General features: G+C 41.6%; 1 protein-coding gene across 3 annotated transcripts in view; it reads right to left on the bottom strand.

Moving 5' to 3' along the window:
• LOC123309379 (teneurin-a) overlaps positions 1-14,024 on the bottom strand; it is a 126,152-nt gene that overhangs the window by 75,856 nt on the left and 36,272 nt on the right. Inside the window, exon 1 of one of the 3 annotated variants that reach the window (XM_044892470.1) lies at positions 3,480-3,519. The exons of the other annotated variants lie outside the window; for them this stretch is intronic. Coding sequence (XP_044748405.1) covers positions 3,480-3,504 — 25 coding nt within the window. The 5' untranslated portion in view covers positions 3,505-3,519. Of the gene's footprint in view, positions 1-3,479; positions 3,520-14,024 lie in introns of those variants that run through there. 3 annotated transcript variants of the gene reach the window in all.

Below are 14,024 nucleotides of genomic sequence, written 5' to 3'. Positions count from 1 at the left end.
AGATAGGTCAAAGGTACTCGATCCAGATTTATTCTAAACGGACCTCCGATATAATATTTTTGTTTGCTTGAGAAGGAATATTCATTATTTTGAAAGAATTGATTAAAACACATAAGTTTCTAAATTATCATAATCTTATTACAGAATTTGATCGTGCAGATCATGTTGGAAAATAAAAAGTACCTAATCCGAGAATTATCCAGATAAATTCCTCTCAAATAAACAAAACAAGTTCGAGTATGAGAAAAAGAATATAGCGGTCATTATTCGAGAGTACAGCATCCAGAATGGATTTTATCACCACTGGTCAATTATTACGGAATGTAGACATACCGAGGGTCACATTAATGTGCGCCATTCCTCGAGAAATAGTATGTGGAATATCTTGGGAATGATAAATAATATTCCAGCATTGAATATTTGATTTCGCGTAGCAGGAGAAGAATTTTTCACTACGGGTCAACTATTTCATTGCTTCAGACCCATAAGTAGAGAAATTAAATATTATAAATTTCACAATCCTTCGATTGAGGAACGTACATATATTAATCGAAATCGAAATATAAATGCTCATTACCTAGAAGAAGAAGGTTACATTTCTGTTGAAACATTAAAAATTGCGTTTTCTTATGTTTATTGTGGAAGCAGTGGATAGTGTATAAACATAGGTATTTCTATGGGTTTTAAACTATTCAAAGATTCATACGAACTCTCTCAACATAAGGTTTTATGCGCAACAAAGGAGTATTAATTATTGAACATTTTTTTTTCTTTATATGACTGCGAACGTGATGCATATACCCAGAGGGGTCCATTTCATAACGAATATACAGCCAGACTCTTTTAAACTCTTGTTATTCACCATAACTCTCGTTGCTTTCATCCCTGCAGTCCCTTTCGTGTTCGCCAGTTTATGATGAACAATAAACTGGGGATATCAAAAAAGCGCTCTCGTTCAGGTGAACCCAAAGATGTTATTTCGCGAAGAGTATCCCTCCCTCGATCTGCCCTGCACCCCTCGGTATTTCACGTTTCGTTGAATGTCAGAAGATTATTAGGCGTACAAGTCTGGAAATCGGTGTCTCCAGGCAACCAATTTTAAAGAGAACGCAATTAACAATTGGTCCTTTTTTTCATTTATTTGTAGTTCATGGTAACCCCCCTCGAGTGCGATTTTCCACCCTCCGTGCAACTAATAGAGTGCAAACAGCGCCCCATCCAGATCGATATTGAATTATTCGGTGATGAAACTTTGGTTTTGGGGATGTGGAAGTGGAAGAGGGATCGAACAAAAAAGTACACACTGTTGAATTCTTGATTTTATCTTAGGACGTTTAATTACGAAGCTGAGGGGGGAGATTTCTGGACGATAATCGATTGATCTTGTGTTTTTCAATGCACGTAGCGGGGTAGTATAGTTCATTGTGTTTTATTCAGCATACTCGAATGGGTGCCAAGAGACCTTCGAAAATTTATTAGTATTTTGCTTCAAGAGAATGATGTTCCAAGAAATATATGATGAAATGTTGGACGTATACTCTATGTGGAAAAAATGAAACGAATCAGAGAACTTCAAACATTCGTTCCGCTTATTTTTCGTGATGGATAATGGGAGAGATGAAAGACCGATCATACTTTAATACAGATTGGTATTTACAAACCCTGGCTGCAGATTGAATATTCATCAAACGCCGAATCAAATTCAACACGAAATCCGTCAACAAACCTCCTGTGAACATTGACATATGCGAAACGAACAGAAAACAAACTAATCAATATATTGTGCTATAATGGATGAGACGTGGAGGCATCCGGGTTGATTTAACTGCAGGATATTGGGAAGTATTTGATTACGATCTCGATATCTTCAATTGGGTGTACTTAGTTCACCCGTACAATATTGTTGGGCAGATATCCACGATAATTCTTCGTCCTGGTTTATTTACAATCCACGAGAATGAAATGAAAAATGTATTTCAAAAAGGATTAATGCGTGATATCGATAATGAGAAATAACGACGAAAGAGTGAAAAATTTGATCTCTCATTGTGTGTGATATTTCATGTTGCAATAATAACCAAATCCATATACCCGACACCCACAACCGTATGGTAATCTTTCATCCTCTCCCTTATTCGATATTAGTTCCAGTTAAACTGGAATACACATCGCCCGTCGTGATGTATCACTCCCTCGACTATGAAAACTCGTGGGGGATAGGAGCAATTGTCAAGTTGACACCATCAAGAGTTATCTCGCTCATTTTTCTCTCTGCATTTTCGAAACGTTTCCCTCAAGGCTTTGTCGTCGCTAATAAAGCATAATGCGAGCCGGAAAATGCCGAGTACTGAATTAAATTACGTCGGTGGATATTCAATGAAATTAATGGACGATGAGATGGTCCTGAAATTAGGAGACTTGGCAACGTGGCCTCTCATCAGAGAGGAACATTCGTTCTGGGCAGTGATCGAGGAGAAAAATTTGTCGGAAGAGTTCAACTTTTGACTTTTCGCTCCATAGTTTCTTACATTACGGAGCTTATTTCATTCTCTCACAATCTCAAGTTCTGAGCTCGGAAATTTATCCCTCTTGATTTGACTTTTTTTTAAATTCAGTTCTACTATAATGGTGTGGCCCTTTCTTCTTTTCAAATTAGTAAGTTTATATAAATTTACTAATACATTCTGCATTCTCAATATCATTTTTAGGAGAGACATGATTTTTGAAAAGAAATGTCACAGTGTCTACCAGGAATGTCCGTACACCAAGACGACAGAGGAAAACCTAATACCTATAGAGAGATACGCTAGAAGAAAGACGAGAGAAGAAAGAAATGAACCATTGATTTATCGTAACTGAAAACAAGAAATATTAGCAAAGTTGATCTTTGATATAAGGTAGTGTTCAGATCTTCAATAAATTTGTTTGATGTCCAGAACTGCTGTTTTGTTTGTTTACCGATTTAAAACATACCTTGAATCGTTTACACGAATATCAACACCACTGAAAACGCTCTCTCCTATAATAACACTATTCGGAATTCAAAATAAACGACTAACACACGAGAAAAACCCAACAGAAATCATAGCGAATTGACAGCCACATACTAGATTTTTTTGATTCTATTCTAAGAAGATCCGCTCATGCACAGTGTTGTATTTTATTTTTTATTTTACAGACATAATAGCACAAGAGTCAAAAAAGATTTTCAATGCAACGATTTTGTTGAATGGAATAGTACGATTATTCCTGAGGCTATAATAAATAATTTCCGATTTATCTGAGCGATCAATCTGAACCACGAGGAACAAAAGCAAAACGGACAAAATGGAATAGAAGAACGCCTCGGTCATATCCATCAATTCAAAATCACCTGTCAACTCAATTCGGATTTGTCATAAAATCCGGACATAAAGCCGGGCCGACGGAAGTAGGAAAAAGAAATAAAAGAAGCACGTGATCAATATATAGATACTCACCGATCCTATCGAAATAATCCACCATGCTGACGGTAAGATGAGTATTGGACAAGACAGTGGCGTGTACGTCGGGTCTTAAGGTTGGAGAGGTCGCCACGGTAGGGACTCGGTGAGTTTTTCCTCGAGACACTTGTTTGTTCTGGGATAAGAGTAAAAGGATTTCATCGAAGATACGGGTGACACGCGATGTTGAGTAGAGCCGGAGGTTTGAGGTTAAGAAGGAAAGAGCGAAGTGGGCTGTGCTCCGGGAGAAAGGGTTGCGATGCTGCAACGGGGAGTTTTCGATGGAAATTTTGGTGACTTTCCATTGAAGGCCACTTCAAGAAGATTCCGAGTCCATAGTCTACATTTGATGGAGAAGAAGGAACCGAAACAAAATTGAACATGAAATCACTACAAAAATTGTTAATTCAGAATAATCGGCAGAACGAACAGTTTCTCGATCCAGATTTTTCTCAAAATAAGCGAGAATACAGTCTTCATTGTCTGAAGATATACGATTATTATATATCAAGTAAAATTTTAGAATCACGATATGTAGGTATGCCAATTATACGGTAAACTTTCAGCGGTTCGCTCTGATATTTTCTTCCATAAATATTTAAGAAATATAGATTTCCTAACCTGATTTTCAAAAGTTTGTAGGTAGGTATGGTAGGAAATTTTTGTTATATTAGAATTGCCCCACTTTATATGTACAGTGTCGCAGAGGTCTAGCAATCTAACTGTAAATTGGCCACTGAGGAGTTGGCCGATCTGCATTATTTATTAATTTTGATGGGAGTGAAAGCTGGAATACTCCGATAATTCTGAAAATAATGACAACTTGTGTAAACTTTGCAGCTTTTACTAAAATGAGCAAAATCAGGAAACTGCAGAGATTAAACTATGATCTAAGGAATTCTGAAGAACAGAATATCTTAGGTAGTATGATGGTAATTACAAATACAAAGTTTTTATGATGAAAGCAGATAAAACTGTTCTGAAATACCACCAGGTTTGTTTTCAAAGGGTATGGAAATAATTTATTATGTGTGAGTAGGGCAGCGGAAAAACTGATATTTATTGAACGCTCGAGATGGAGTGGAAATAAAATATACCCTCTCATATAAAGGGAGTGAAGTTGGAGAATCTAAAAAAAACATGGTTTCAACCAAACCAATAAAGAGTTACATTTCGAAAAAAATCAGCCCAGGTTTTTTCCCTCCCCCATAACTAAAAAACCTTTTTTGTCGCAAAAGCTCACCTCCCTCTCGATTAACAATTACCGCACCCCGAACAACAACTCATAATCGTCCTCCTTCTATCGATTGCCCCACTTGTCGAAGAGGAGTAGCAGATAGCGCCCTCAGCCAGTCGTCACGTCAAGTTATCCATCCGGCGGCGCCCCCAGAACATTTACTTACCTAACACTCTACGTATATTTTATCCAATTTGGCATCGGGTAATCTGATGCACTCGGGAATACGGGACGCGGAATGCGGAACCGGGATTTTTACGTTGTAATTGGAAAAAAGGATTTCGAAGAGGAGATGGAATGGACTCCATCACGGGAGATAATTTGTACAATCAGGAATGATAAAAATCACGGAACGGAAACGTAGAGACTCGGTGAAAATAAGAACTCTTTGAGGAACTTCTCGTATTCGAGAGAAACTGTATTTCTTTCTTTGCTGCAGTGTTCGAATAAAAGGTTGGGCTATTCGGAAACCGAACTATATTAACAAAGGATACGGTGTTAAAGTTCTAAGGGAGATAATTTGAGTTTGTTTAATATTATGCATTTCTTTTATCAATTTTTGAGGAGATATTGTTCTTCTCCAAATTCTGAGTTTGATCACAAGGATAACCATCTGTGGGTTCTTATTAAGAACATATCAGAAAAATTCGATTCATTCGAAGTGTCAATAAGCTTTTGGCATTTAAAAAAAGATGAACCAAGACTAGGTTATGTTCGAATTATCAGATGTGGACAATATGGCCATCTGGTGACAGCATCACCTTCAAGTAAAAACGTCTAGTCAACAAGGCACATCGAATGTACGAAATATCCGTGTTTTTCGGAATTTACAACGTCCAAATAGAGGAATCGTCGAAAGTCCACAGATAAAGAGACACATAGTCCCATAAAACTCGTCAATAAATAAAGAAATATCTAGTTCCGACCCTGTTCGATCCCTGTTGAAAGCGGCCTAGCGGACAGGGGTTGATTCTTAGCCGGTAAACGACGGTGATATGTGGAACTGCAAATGCGCCTCGCGTCGTTAAAATGTTGCAACGATGCATCCGTTGGCCGAATCAGTCTACTCTGATCGCATTAAAGTAAAATATAACGACGTACGCGCTTATCTTATTTCGAATGAAATTGGACCGCTGGTTACCGGGCGAAATATGGGGCTGCTTTGTTTTGAGGATTCCGGGATGCAATTTGGACCCTGGATTCAATTAAAGGAAAATATGACCTCGGTCTCTCTTCTCCGACGGTGGATTATCTATAGTTATTGTCTGCTAGGAAACTGTTGTAAACAGCGAGAGTTCGTCGAGTATCCAGTTGGAAGTTGCTACAAAAAATTTCATTTATGGTTTGGGAGCTTATTAACATCTGCCTCAGTACTTGTTGATACAACGTCGCAAAAAGTTCGTAATGCAACACAACACGTTTAATGAATTTGGCGAATTCAACATAAAAAAAATAAGTAGGTACTACGAACTTAGCAAGCAAAGCTTGGACCTGCACTTTCGCCATTTTGCAACCGAGTATTCCGATGATCCACAAGATAAGAGTTAGGAATAAAATGAGGTATTATAATATATAATGTTGTAACTAATCTGAAGCAAGACTTTCGTATTCTCCCTCTTATAGTTTCAAAAATATTTTCTGAGTGTTTCATGCTTTCAATCTTTGAAACTTTTCAATTGTCCGTTTTTTTTTAGCTTTTCTTCATGAGTTGGTGTGTTTCTACAAATAAAAAAGATTTCTGGCCCCATTAGATTAATGAAAATCCTTTTTCACTGTTTCTAGAGTACTTGGTTTTCAGCTTCATAGAGTTCATTGGCAAAAATATATATGAGAAAACTTCTCTATAATTAAAGACTTAATGTGCATAATTTCCATCGATGAAATATTCACATTATGTGGCTCCATCTTTATCGGGGATCCAGGAAAGGAATGGGAAATAATCGTGAAAACTAATGACATCTCGCAGTTTGCAAATGAAAAATTCAACGGAGTATCATTTCTAGACTCTCTGGAACTCGAATGAAATTAAACACCCTTCCGGTGTACTCTTCTCGATGTTGAGCGACATTATAACTTCGAGTGAAACTGCATTTGGAGTAAAACGAGATGGAAGAGTTATCACTAGGAGTGGCATTCGGAAGTTTATAGGTTGAGTATTTCCCTGAACTATAAATGAATTACTATGGGATGAATGATGGACCGGAAATTTTTAAATGTTCCGGGATGAGAGACAAACTCATCAGAATAAATCAGATTTCTTGAAATATTCAGGTGTTTCAGCATATTTGAATAGGGAGTGGCCACTTTAGTTCGAGTGGGTAGTCATGGTATGAGTTATTCCATTTTTCATTGGTTGTTATTTTCGAGTGATTGTACGTCATGACTGCATAGTCATTAAATTACACTGCTCTAAGATAAGAACAGTGTTCCAATTTTGTACCGATTTTTCAGCTTTTGAATTCTAATTTGCTTGAAGTGGATTTTGTTTTGCTGCTGACAGGTAATCCCCAACATCAGTTGGCCTATTTGACTGTCATAATACAGACTTGGCAGACGGCTAGTGGGATTGTTCCTTTATTAGGTCTTATAGTTCTTAGGAACTCTGCCTGAACCCGCCATTACACCAAAAATATGCTTTGGTACTGATCAGTCCTCACAAGATAACATTGTAGTTTATGCTTCTGGGCATCGAATAGTACAATGCTCTGTTAAAACTACTCAACTTTCAGTGCCCAATATTAAAGGTAGGTTGATTAATAAAACAACGAAGAGATTTACGACTTAACCCCTCAATGAAGAAACTCAACACAAAGAATGAAAAATTCTCGAATAATTCGGCGACTTCTTGAACTCCAACACTCCATTGCGGCATCAGACTTGGTATCAGCCGGAGGTAAACACAGAAACGATAAACCCTCGTTTCAATTTGTGGCCGAATAATTCTAATAATTCGCAACAACTCCACAAATTGAATTAAATCCAACAATCCCTCCGGAGCACACACACTATGACAACTATTCGAGGAAGATCCGGTTGCAGGAATTTCGCGACACGAATTTTTGGCGCTCCAATTTCAGGAATATCTTATTTGCATGGCGGTGCTTCCACCCTTCGCTCACCGACCCCGCCATCTCGTGAGTAAACGGCTTTGTTGCTTGGCTTGCTTAAATAAAACGTGCTCTTGCATATTCATGAACTCGCAAACTTTCATTTCAGCGTGTTTCATCGATGCATCGCGCCCTTACGGACATCGGAAGACAGGGACGGATTTACCACACCTGGGGCCCCTTTCCACCCCTTTTTCTCAACACAGAATCACAGAGACATTTAATCCAACAGCAAGACGGAAGATCTTTTCGTCCAAAAAATCACGATTATTGAGAATATAAATTCAATTCTGATTTTGGAGAAGCCTTTCAAAGCAAAATTTGTTATCTCTTTGAAGTGCCTTTCAGCACCTAATCTGATATCGAAACTTACTAGAGGTGAGTGGAAAAGTATCGAACAATCCTTTTTTATATATAGATATTTTTCTGAAGAACTTCAAGGGAATGCATTATATTGCTTTCATTTATCGGACAGATGATGTTTAATACTTCTTCATCAGTACAACATTTCAATTGAATTCGTGATTTTGTCTTCCTAATTCACTAACTTATGCCATAATTGACCATAAAGATTTGAAACATTTCATTTTAAACTTATGCCAGGCCATTCACAATAATTGCTTTTTCTAATGATTTATTGTCAATTTGATTCAAACTGGTTGAAAGTACTTATATGGGTTGTTAATTTTCATCGTTGTGTGGATCAACAAGTCGAAATACGGTCCTGTTTTGCTCATCGGATACACCTAATCAATCAGTATACAACAGGATTACTGATGAATCTCTGATTTGTTTTTTATTGGGCGGATACAAATGAGAAACTACAGGGGATATAAGGTGAATTGAATACGAAAGGGAGGCATTCGTCTAGCAACTTGCATATAAATCCGCTTTAACTCGCATAAATTTTCGCCAGGAGAGTTGTTATCCACCAACGTACAGAATTTAGACTGTATAGACCTTGTTGGCGACAAACAATAAAAAGTTTTTGTCGCAGCAATGAATTAGGCCAGCCACAACACATATGCTCGTTATTTAAGAAGATGGATGACCCTATTGCTTTACAGAGTTCACGAAATAATGTTCAAGAAACTGAAAGACCCTATCACAAAATTAGATTTTCTGAGAAAATATCAGGGTTTTAGGCATATAATATCCAAACTATGGATTGCGTCTATACATTAGTTCGAATTCAAGGAAAAATTCGTCTATCCATTTCTTTAATGGTCGGCGATAACTCAGATCTGGCACAAAATTCAGTATCGTCGAAAATTGTTGTGCTTGATCTATGAAACGTGCAGAGAAATGTTTAATGTCATGAAATCGTTAAAATCCTCAGCCTCGAGATGTCCCAAAATTGTTTAGCAGCACGTTTCTGATCATTGCGACCTCATCAATTCCCTCCCCGACATTTCATAGTTCTCCCTTTGGTCGTGTGATTAATAACGTCAAAGGGTTTCATCAAATTATGCGCAGGGACGAACCGAACGCAATCGAATTATGACATATGTAGCGAGACGGAAAATCTACCGCACAACAATGACGACACAACCGCCCTTATTTACATAAGCCATTACCGGTCACAAGTACGTATTTAAATCTGCCGGACGAACGCTTCGACACGTAAATATGGTCCCTATATGGCTCGCACATATGTCAGAAATATACGAAACCCCCCTCGTAAGCCATTGTTATCGACGACAAATCTGCAGGAATATGGAGACCAGTGTAAATACAATTAAATTAAGTGACGGCAGTTCTGGTATATCGCATTTATTGTTATTGTTATTATGCCCCTGGTTCGGCCTCAATTCCTGACAGTTGTGAGGAGACCTGAATACATGTGAGATGTGTGGATGGCGCATTAGCGTGTGAGAGGTTCATTGTGCTGATATGGGATTCAAGGACTATTCGGATCGTTGATATGAGTAACCGGATTATTGAAGCATCGCCTCAAGGAGGCATTGTCAGGCGGAATTTCATATTCTACGCTTTAGTTTTTATCAAATGTTTCGATTTTGACAGACATCATCATGAGGACGCGCCAATGCTGAGCTCTTGCCCTCTCAAATCCATTAATTTCACTAGACTGCAGATGGTGGCATATAAAACCACATAGTATTTGTTACTAAACCTGTTTTTTCTCGTTCGAACATATAAGTTCGATTTGAATTGACGACAATTGAATATTGGCTCCTCTCCAAAGCATTCGGTGTATACAGAAGAAGTTTTCTTGACAACTTTTCTTGACAACAAGTTTTCTTGACAACTAGCTGTTCATTTAATTCTTCTTCTCTTTGAAGAACTTGTCGTACTTTCAATAATGAAAGTTTTTTCACGAAACTCTACATCCTCTTCCAAAAAAAAAGAATATAAACTCATCATACTCTCGTGTCTCTCATACATCTTGAATATTCTTGAAGGGAATATTCCTGAAATAAAATGATGGCAGGCCAGCGATTCCTACAAATTATTGAGCAGTGTATTTTTATCTTGATTTTCAGATTGTACGTATTCCTGAAAGCCGTTTATTGTGTGAATTGGAACCATGATGAGATTATGATTTGAATGCGTTCGACTCTCCGCAAAATGCAGCCATATTCCCAATTCAGATCTCGTATACCGGCGTCACATTGAATAGTATCAGTATACAAGAGAACCAAATTGAATAACGCATATTCGTCCTGATTTGCGACCAAGTCCTCTGCTGGAGATCGTGCTTTATGTTCGGCATACCTACCACTCATCCCCCCACAATAAACCTACCTAGAGGAGCTGTTACCAGGCCTCGGCACTCCATCTAAACCGTATCAAAGGCCTCTTCTGAGGTCCAACAATGCACACTAATTCTGCACGCAGCGCCCCCTGCCGACGGCTCATTTGGATCCCATTCATTTGCACAATATATAAAACAAACTCATACATAAACAACTTCGGATGGCCAAGCTGCGATAGCGGCGTGCGGAAACGTGGAAGGGCAGGATGGCCAATAGTAATCTCACGGAGAGACGTGACAGTCGCGTAATTACGCGTTTGTCACGGCTCCGTTTTAAAACAACACGCGTGACAGGAGGAATTCGCAATAAGCGGCGCGGCCTTATACGTCAAAAGGAGGGTGGGTCGCGACGTGAACTTTCCCACTGAACTTCAACAGCTGATATTGTTATTGACTGAAGATTGTCCTGATTGCTTTTCGACTGGCTCGAATTAAGAACTCAGATTGAAGAAATCTAAGATTAAGATCAGTAAACTAAGTTCACAGATCTGAGGACCAATTTTATCATTCTACCCCAGATTAGAGAAGTGATTGTGCCATTTCTTGCTGAGAGCGCCACAGATTTTATTCTGTAGCTTGTTCTACTCAGTTGATCAACGTATGTATACTACATATACATATATGTATTCACATAAACCCCTCATAAAACGATGCAACGTTAGTGTTCCCCCAGCGAAAAATTGGTATGTACAACCAAGGACATCGGAAATGAAACCAGATGGAGCAGGCAGAAACGAACCCTGTCCTCGTCCATTATACGAATTTGCATAATTGTTTCCGACTTTGAAAAATCCCCGCGAAAGAAAATACACTGACCGGCATGCCAATTGCACAAACCATTTAGACTTGTCATAAAAGTTCCAGCAGGGCCGATGCCTGCAATGAATAGGAGGACGCGGGAGCCAGAGAAATTAACTATTCCTTATTCGTAACGCGGAAACAATTTCTATAGGGCGAATCTAAAGGTGAATTCGAAAATTCATTTCTCGTGCCTTGGACAGAAATAAATCTGTGAGGAAGCTACCAGCAAAATGTATTTTTCGATGTATGAGGAGAAAAGGTGCTTGCAGGATTATTTACCCTGAAAATCCTCGAAAGTGGAAGACTGATTGAAATTCTGTGCACTATCTATCTACATTTATGGTTTGTTAACTGTTTTACTGATTTCACAGTGTTTGTTCAAACAAAATCGCCTACGGACAGATATTAGTAAAAGAATGCGTATTCTACTCGCGCTTTCTATACACGATATCACCCACACTTTCTACCCGCGCTCGGACCCACGATTTCTACCCGCGCTTGGGACCCACGATTTCTACCCGCGCTTGGGACACACGATTTCTACCCGCGCTCGGACCCACGATTTCTACCCGCGCTTGGAACACACGATTTCTACCCGCGCTCGGACCCACGATTTCTACCCGCGCTTGGAACACACGATTTCTACCCGCGCTCGGACCCACGATTTCTACCCGCGCTTGGGACCCACGATTTCTACCCGCGCTTGGGACACACGATTTCTACCCGCGCTCGGACCCACGATTTCTACCCGCGCTTGGAACACACGATTTCTACCCGCGCTCGGACCCACGATTTCTACCCGCGCTTGGAACACACGATTTCTACCCGCGCTTGGAACACACGATTTCTACCCGCGCTCGGACCCACGATTTCTACCCGCGCTTGGAACACACGATTTCTACCCGCGCTTGGGACACACGATTTCTACCCGCGCTCGGACCCACGATTTCTACCCGCGCTTGGAACACACGATTTCTACCCGCGCTCGGACCCACGATTTCTACCCGCGCTTGGAACACACGATTTCTACCCGCGCTCGGACCCACGATTTCTACCCGCGCTTGGGACCCACGATTTCTACCCGCGCTTGGGACACACGATTTCTACCCGCGCTCGGACCCACGATTTCTACCCGCGCTTGGGACACACGATTTCTACCCGCGCTCGGACCCACGATTTCTACCCGCGCTTGGAACACACGATTTCTACCCGCGCTCGGACCCACGATTTCTACCCGCGCTTGGAACACACGATTTCTACCAGCGCTTGGAACACACGATTTCTACCCGCGCTCGGACCCACGATTTCTACCCGCGCTTGGAACACACGATTTCTACCCGCGCTTGGGACACACGATTTCTACCCGCGCTCGGACCCACGATTTCTACCCGCGCTTGGGACACACGATTTCTACCCGCGCTCGGACCCACGATTTCTACCCGCGCTTGGAACACACGATTTCTACCCGCGCTCGGACCCACGATTTCTACCCGCGCTTGGAACACACGATTTCTACCCGCGCTCGGACCCACGATTTCTACCCGCGCTTGGGACCCACGATTTCTACCCGCGCTTGGGACACACGATTTCTACCCGCGCTCGGACCCACGATTTCTACCCGCGCTTGGGACACACGATTTCTACCCGCGCTCGGACCCACGATTTCTACCCGCGCTTGGAACATACGATTTCTACCCGCGCTCGGACCCACGATTTCTACCCGCGCTTGGAACACACGATTTCTACCCGCGCTCGGACCCACGATTTCTACCCGCGCTTGGAACACACGATTTCTACCCGCGCTTGGAACACACGATTTCTACCCGCGCTCGGACCCACGATTTCTACCCGCGCTCGGACCCACGATTTCTACCCGCGCTCGGACCCACGATTTCTACCCGCGCTTGGAACACACGATTTCTACCCGCGCTTGGAACACACGATTTCTACCCGCGCTCGGACCCACGATTTCTACCCGCGCTTGGAACACACGATTTCTACCCGCGCTCGGACCCACGATTTCTACCCGCGCTTGGAACACACGATTTCTACCCGCGCTCGGACCCACGATTTCTACCCGCGCTTGGAACACACGATTTCTACCCGCGCTCGGACCCACGATTTCTACCCGCGCTTGGGACACACGATTTCTACCCGCGCTTGGAACACACGATTTCTACCCGCGCTCGGACCCACGATTTCTACCCGCGCTCGGACCCACGATTTCTACCCGCGCTTGGAACACACGATTTCTACCCGCGCTCGGACCCACGATTTCTACCCGCGCTTGGAACACACGATTTCTACCCGCGCTCGGACCCACGATTTCTACCCGCGCTTGGAACACACGATTTCTACCCGCGCTCGGACCCACGATTTCTACCCGCGCTTGGAACACACGATTTCTACCCGCGCTTGGAACACACGATTTCTACCCGCGCTCGGACCCACGATTTCTAGCCGCGCTCGGACCACGATTTCTACCCGCGCTCGGACCCACGATTTCTACCCGCGCTTGGAACACACGATTTCTACCCGCGCTCGGACCCACGATTTCTACCCGCGCTCGGACCCACGATTTCTACCCGCGCTCGGACCCACGATTTCTACCCGCGCTCGGA

The sequence above is a fragment of the Coccinella septempunctata genome, chromosome 3 (assembly GCF_907165205.1).
Source record: "Coccinella septempunctata chromosome 3, icCocSept1.1, whole genome shotgun sequence".
NCBI lineage: Eukaryota > Metazoa > Arthropoda > Insecta > Coleoptera > Coccinellidae > Coccinella > Coccinella septempunctata.
The sequence above is the reverse complement of the archived record's forward strand: the minus strand, read 5'-3'. Positions and strand labels throughout refer to the sequence as shown.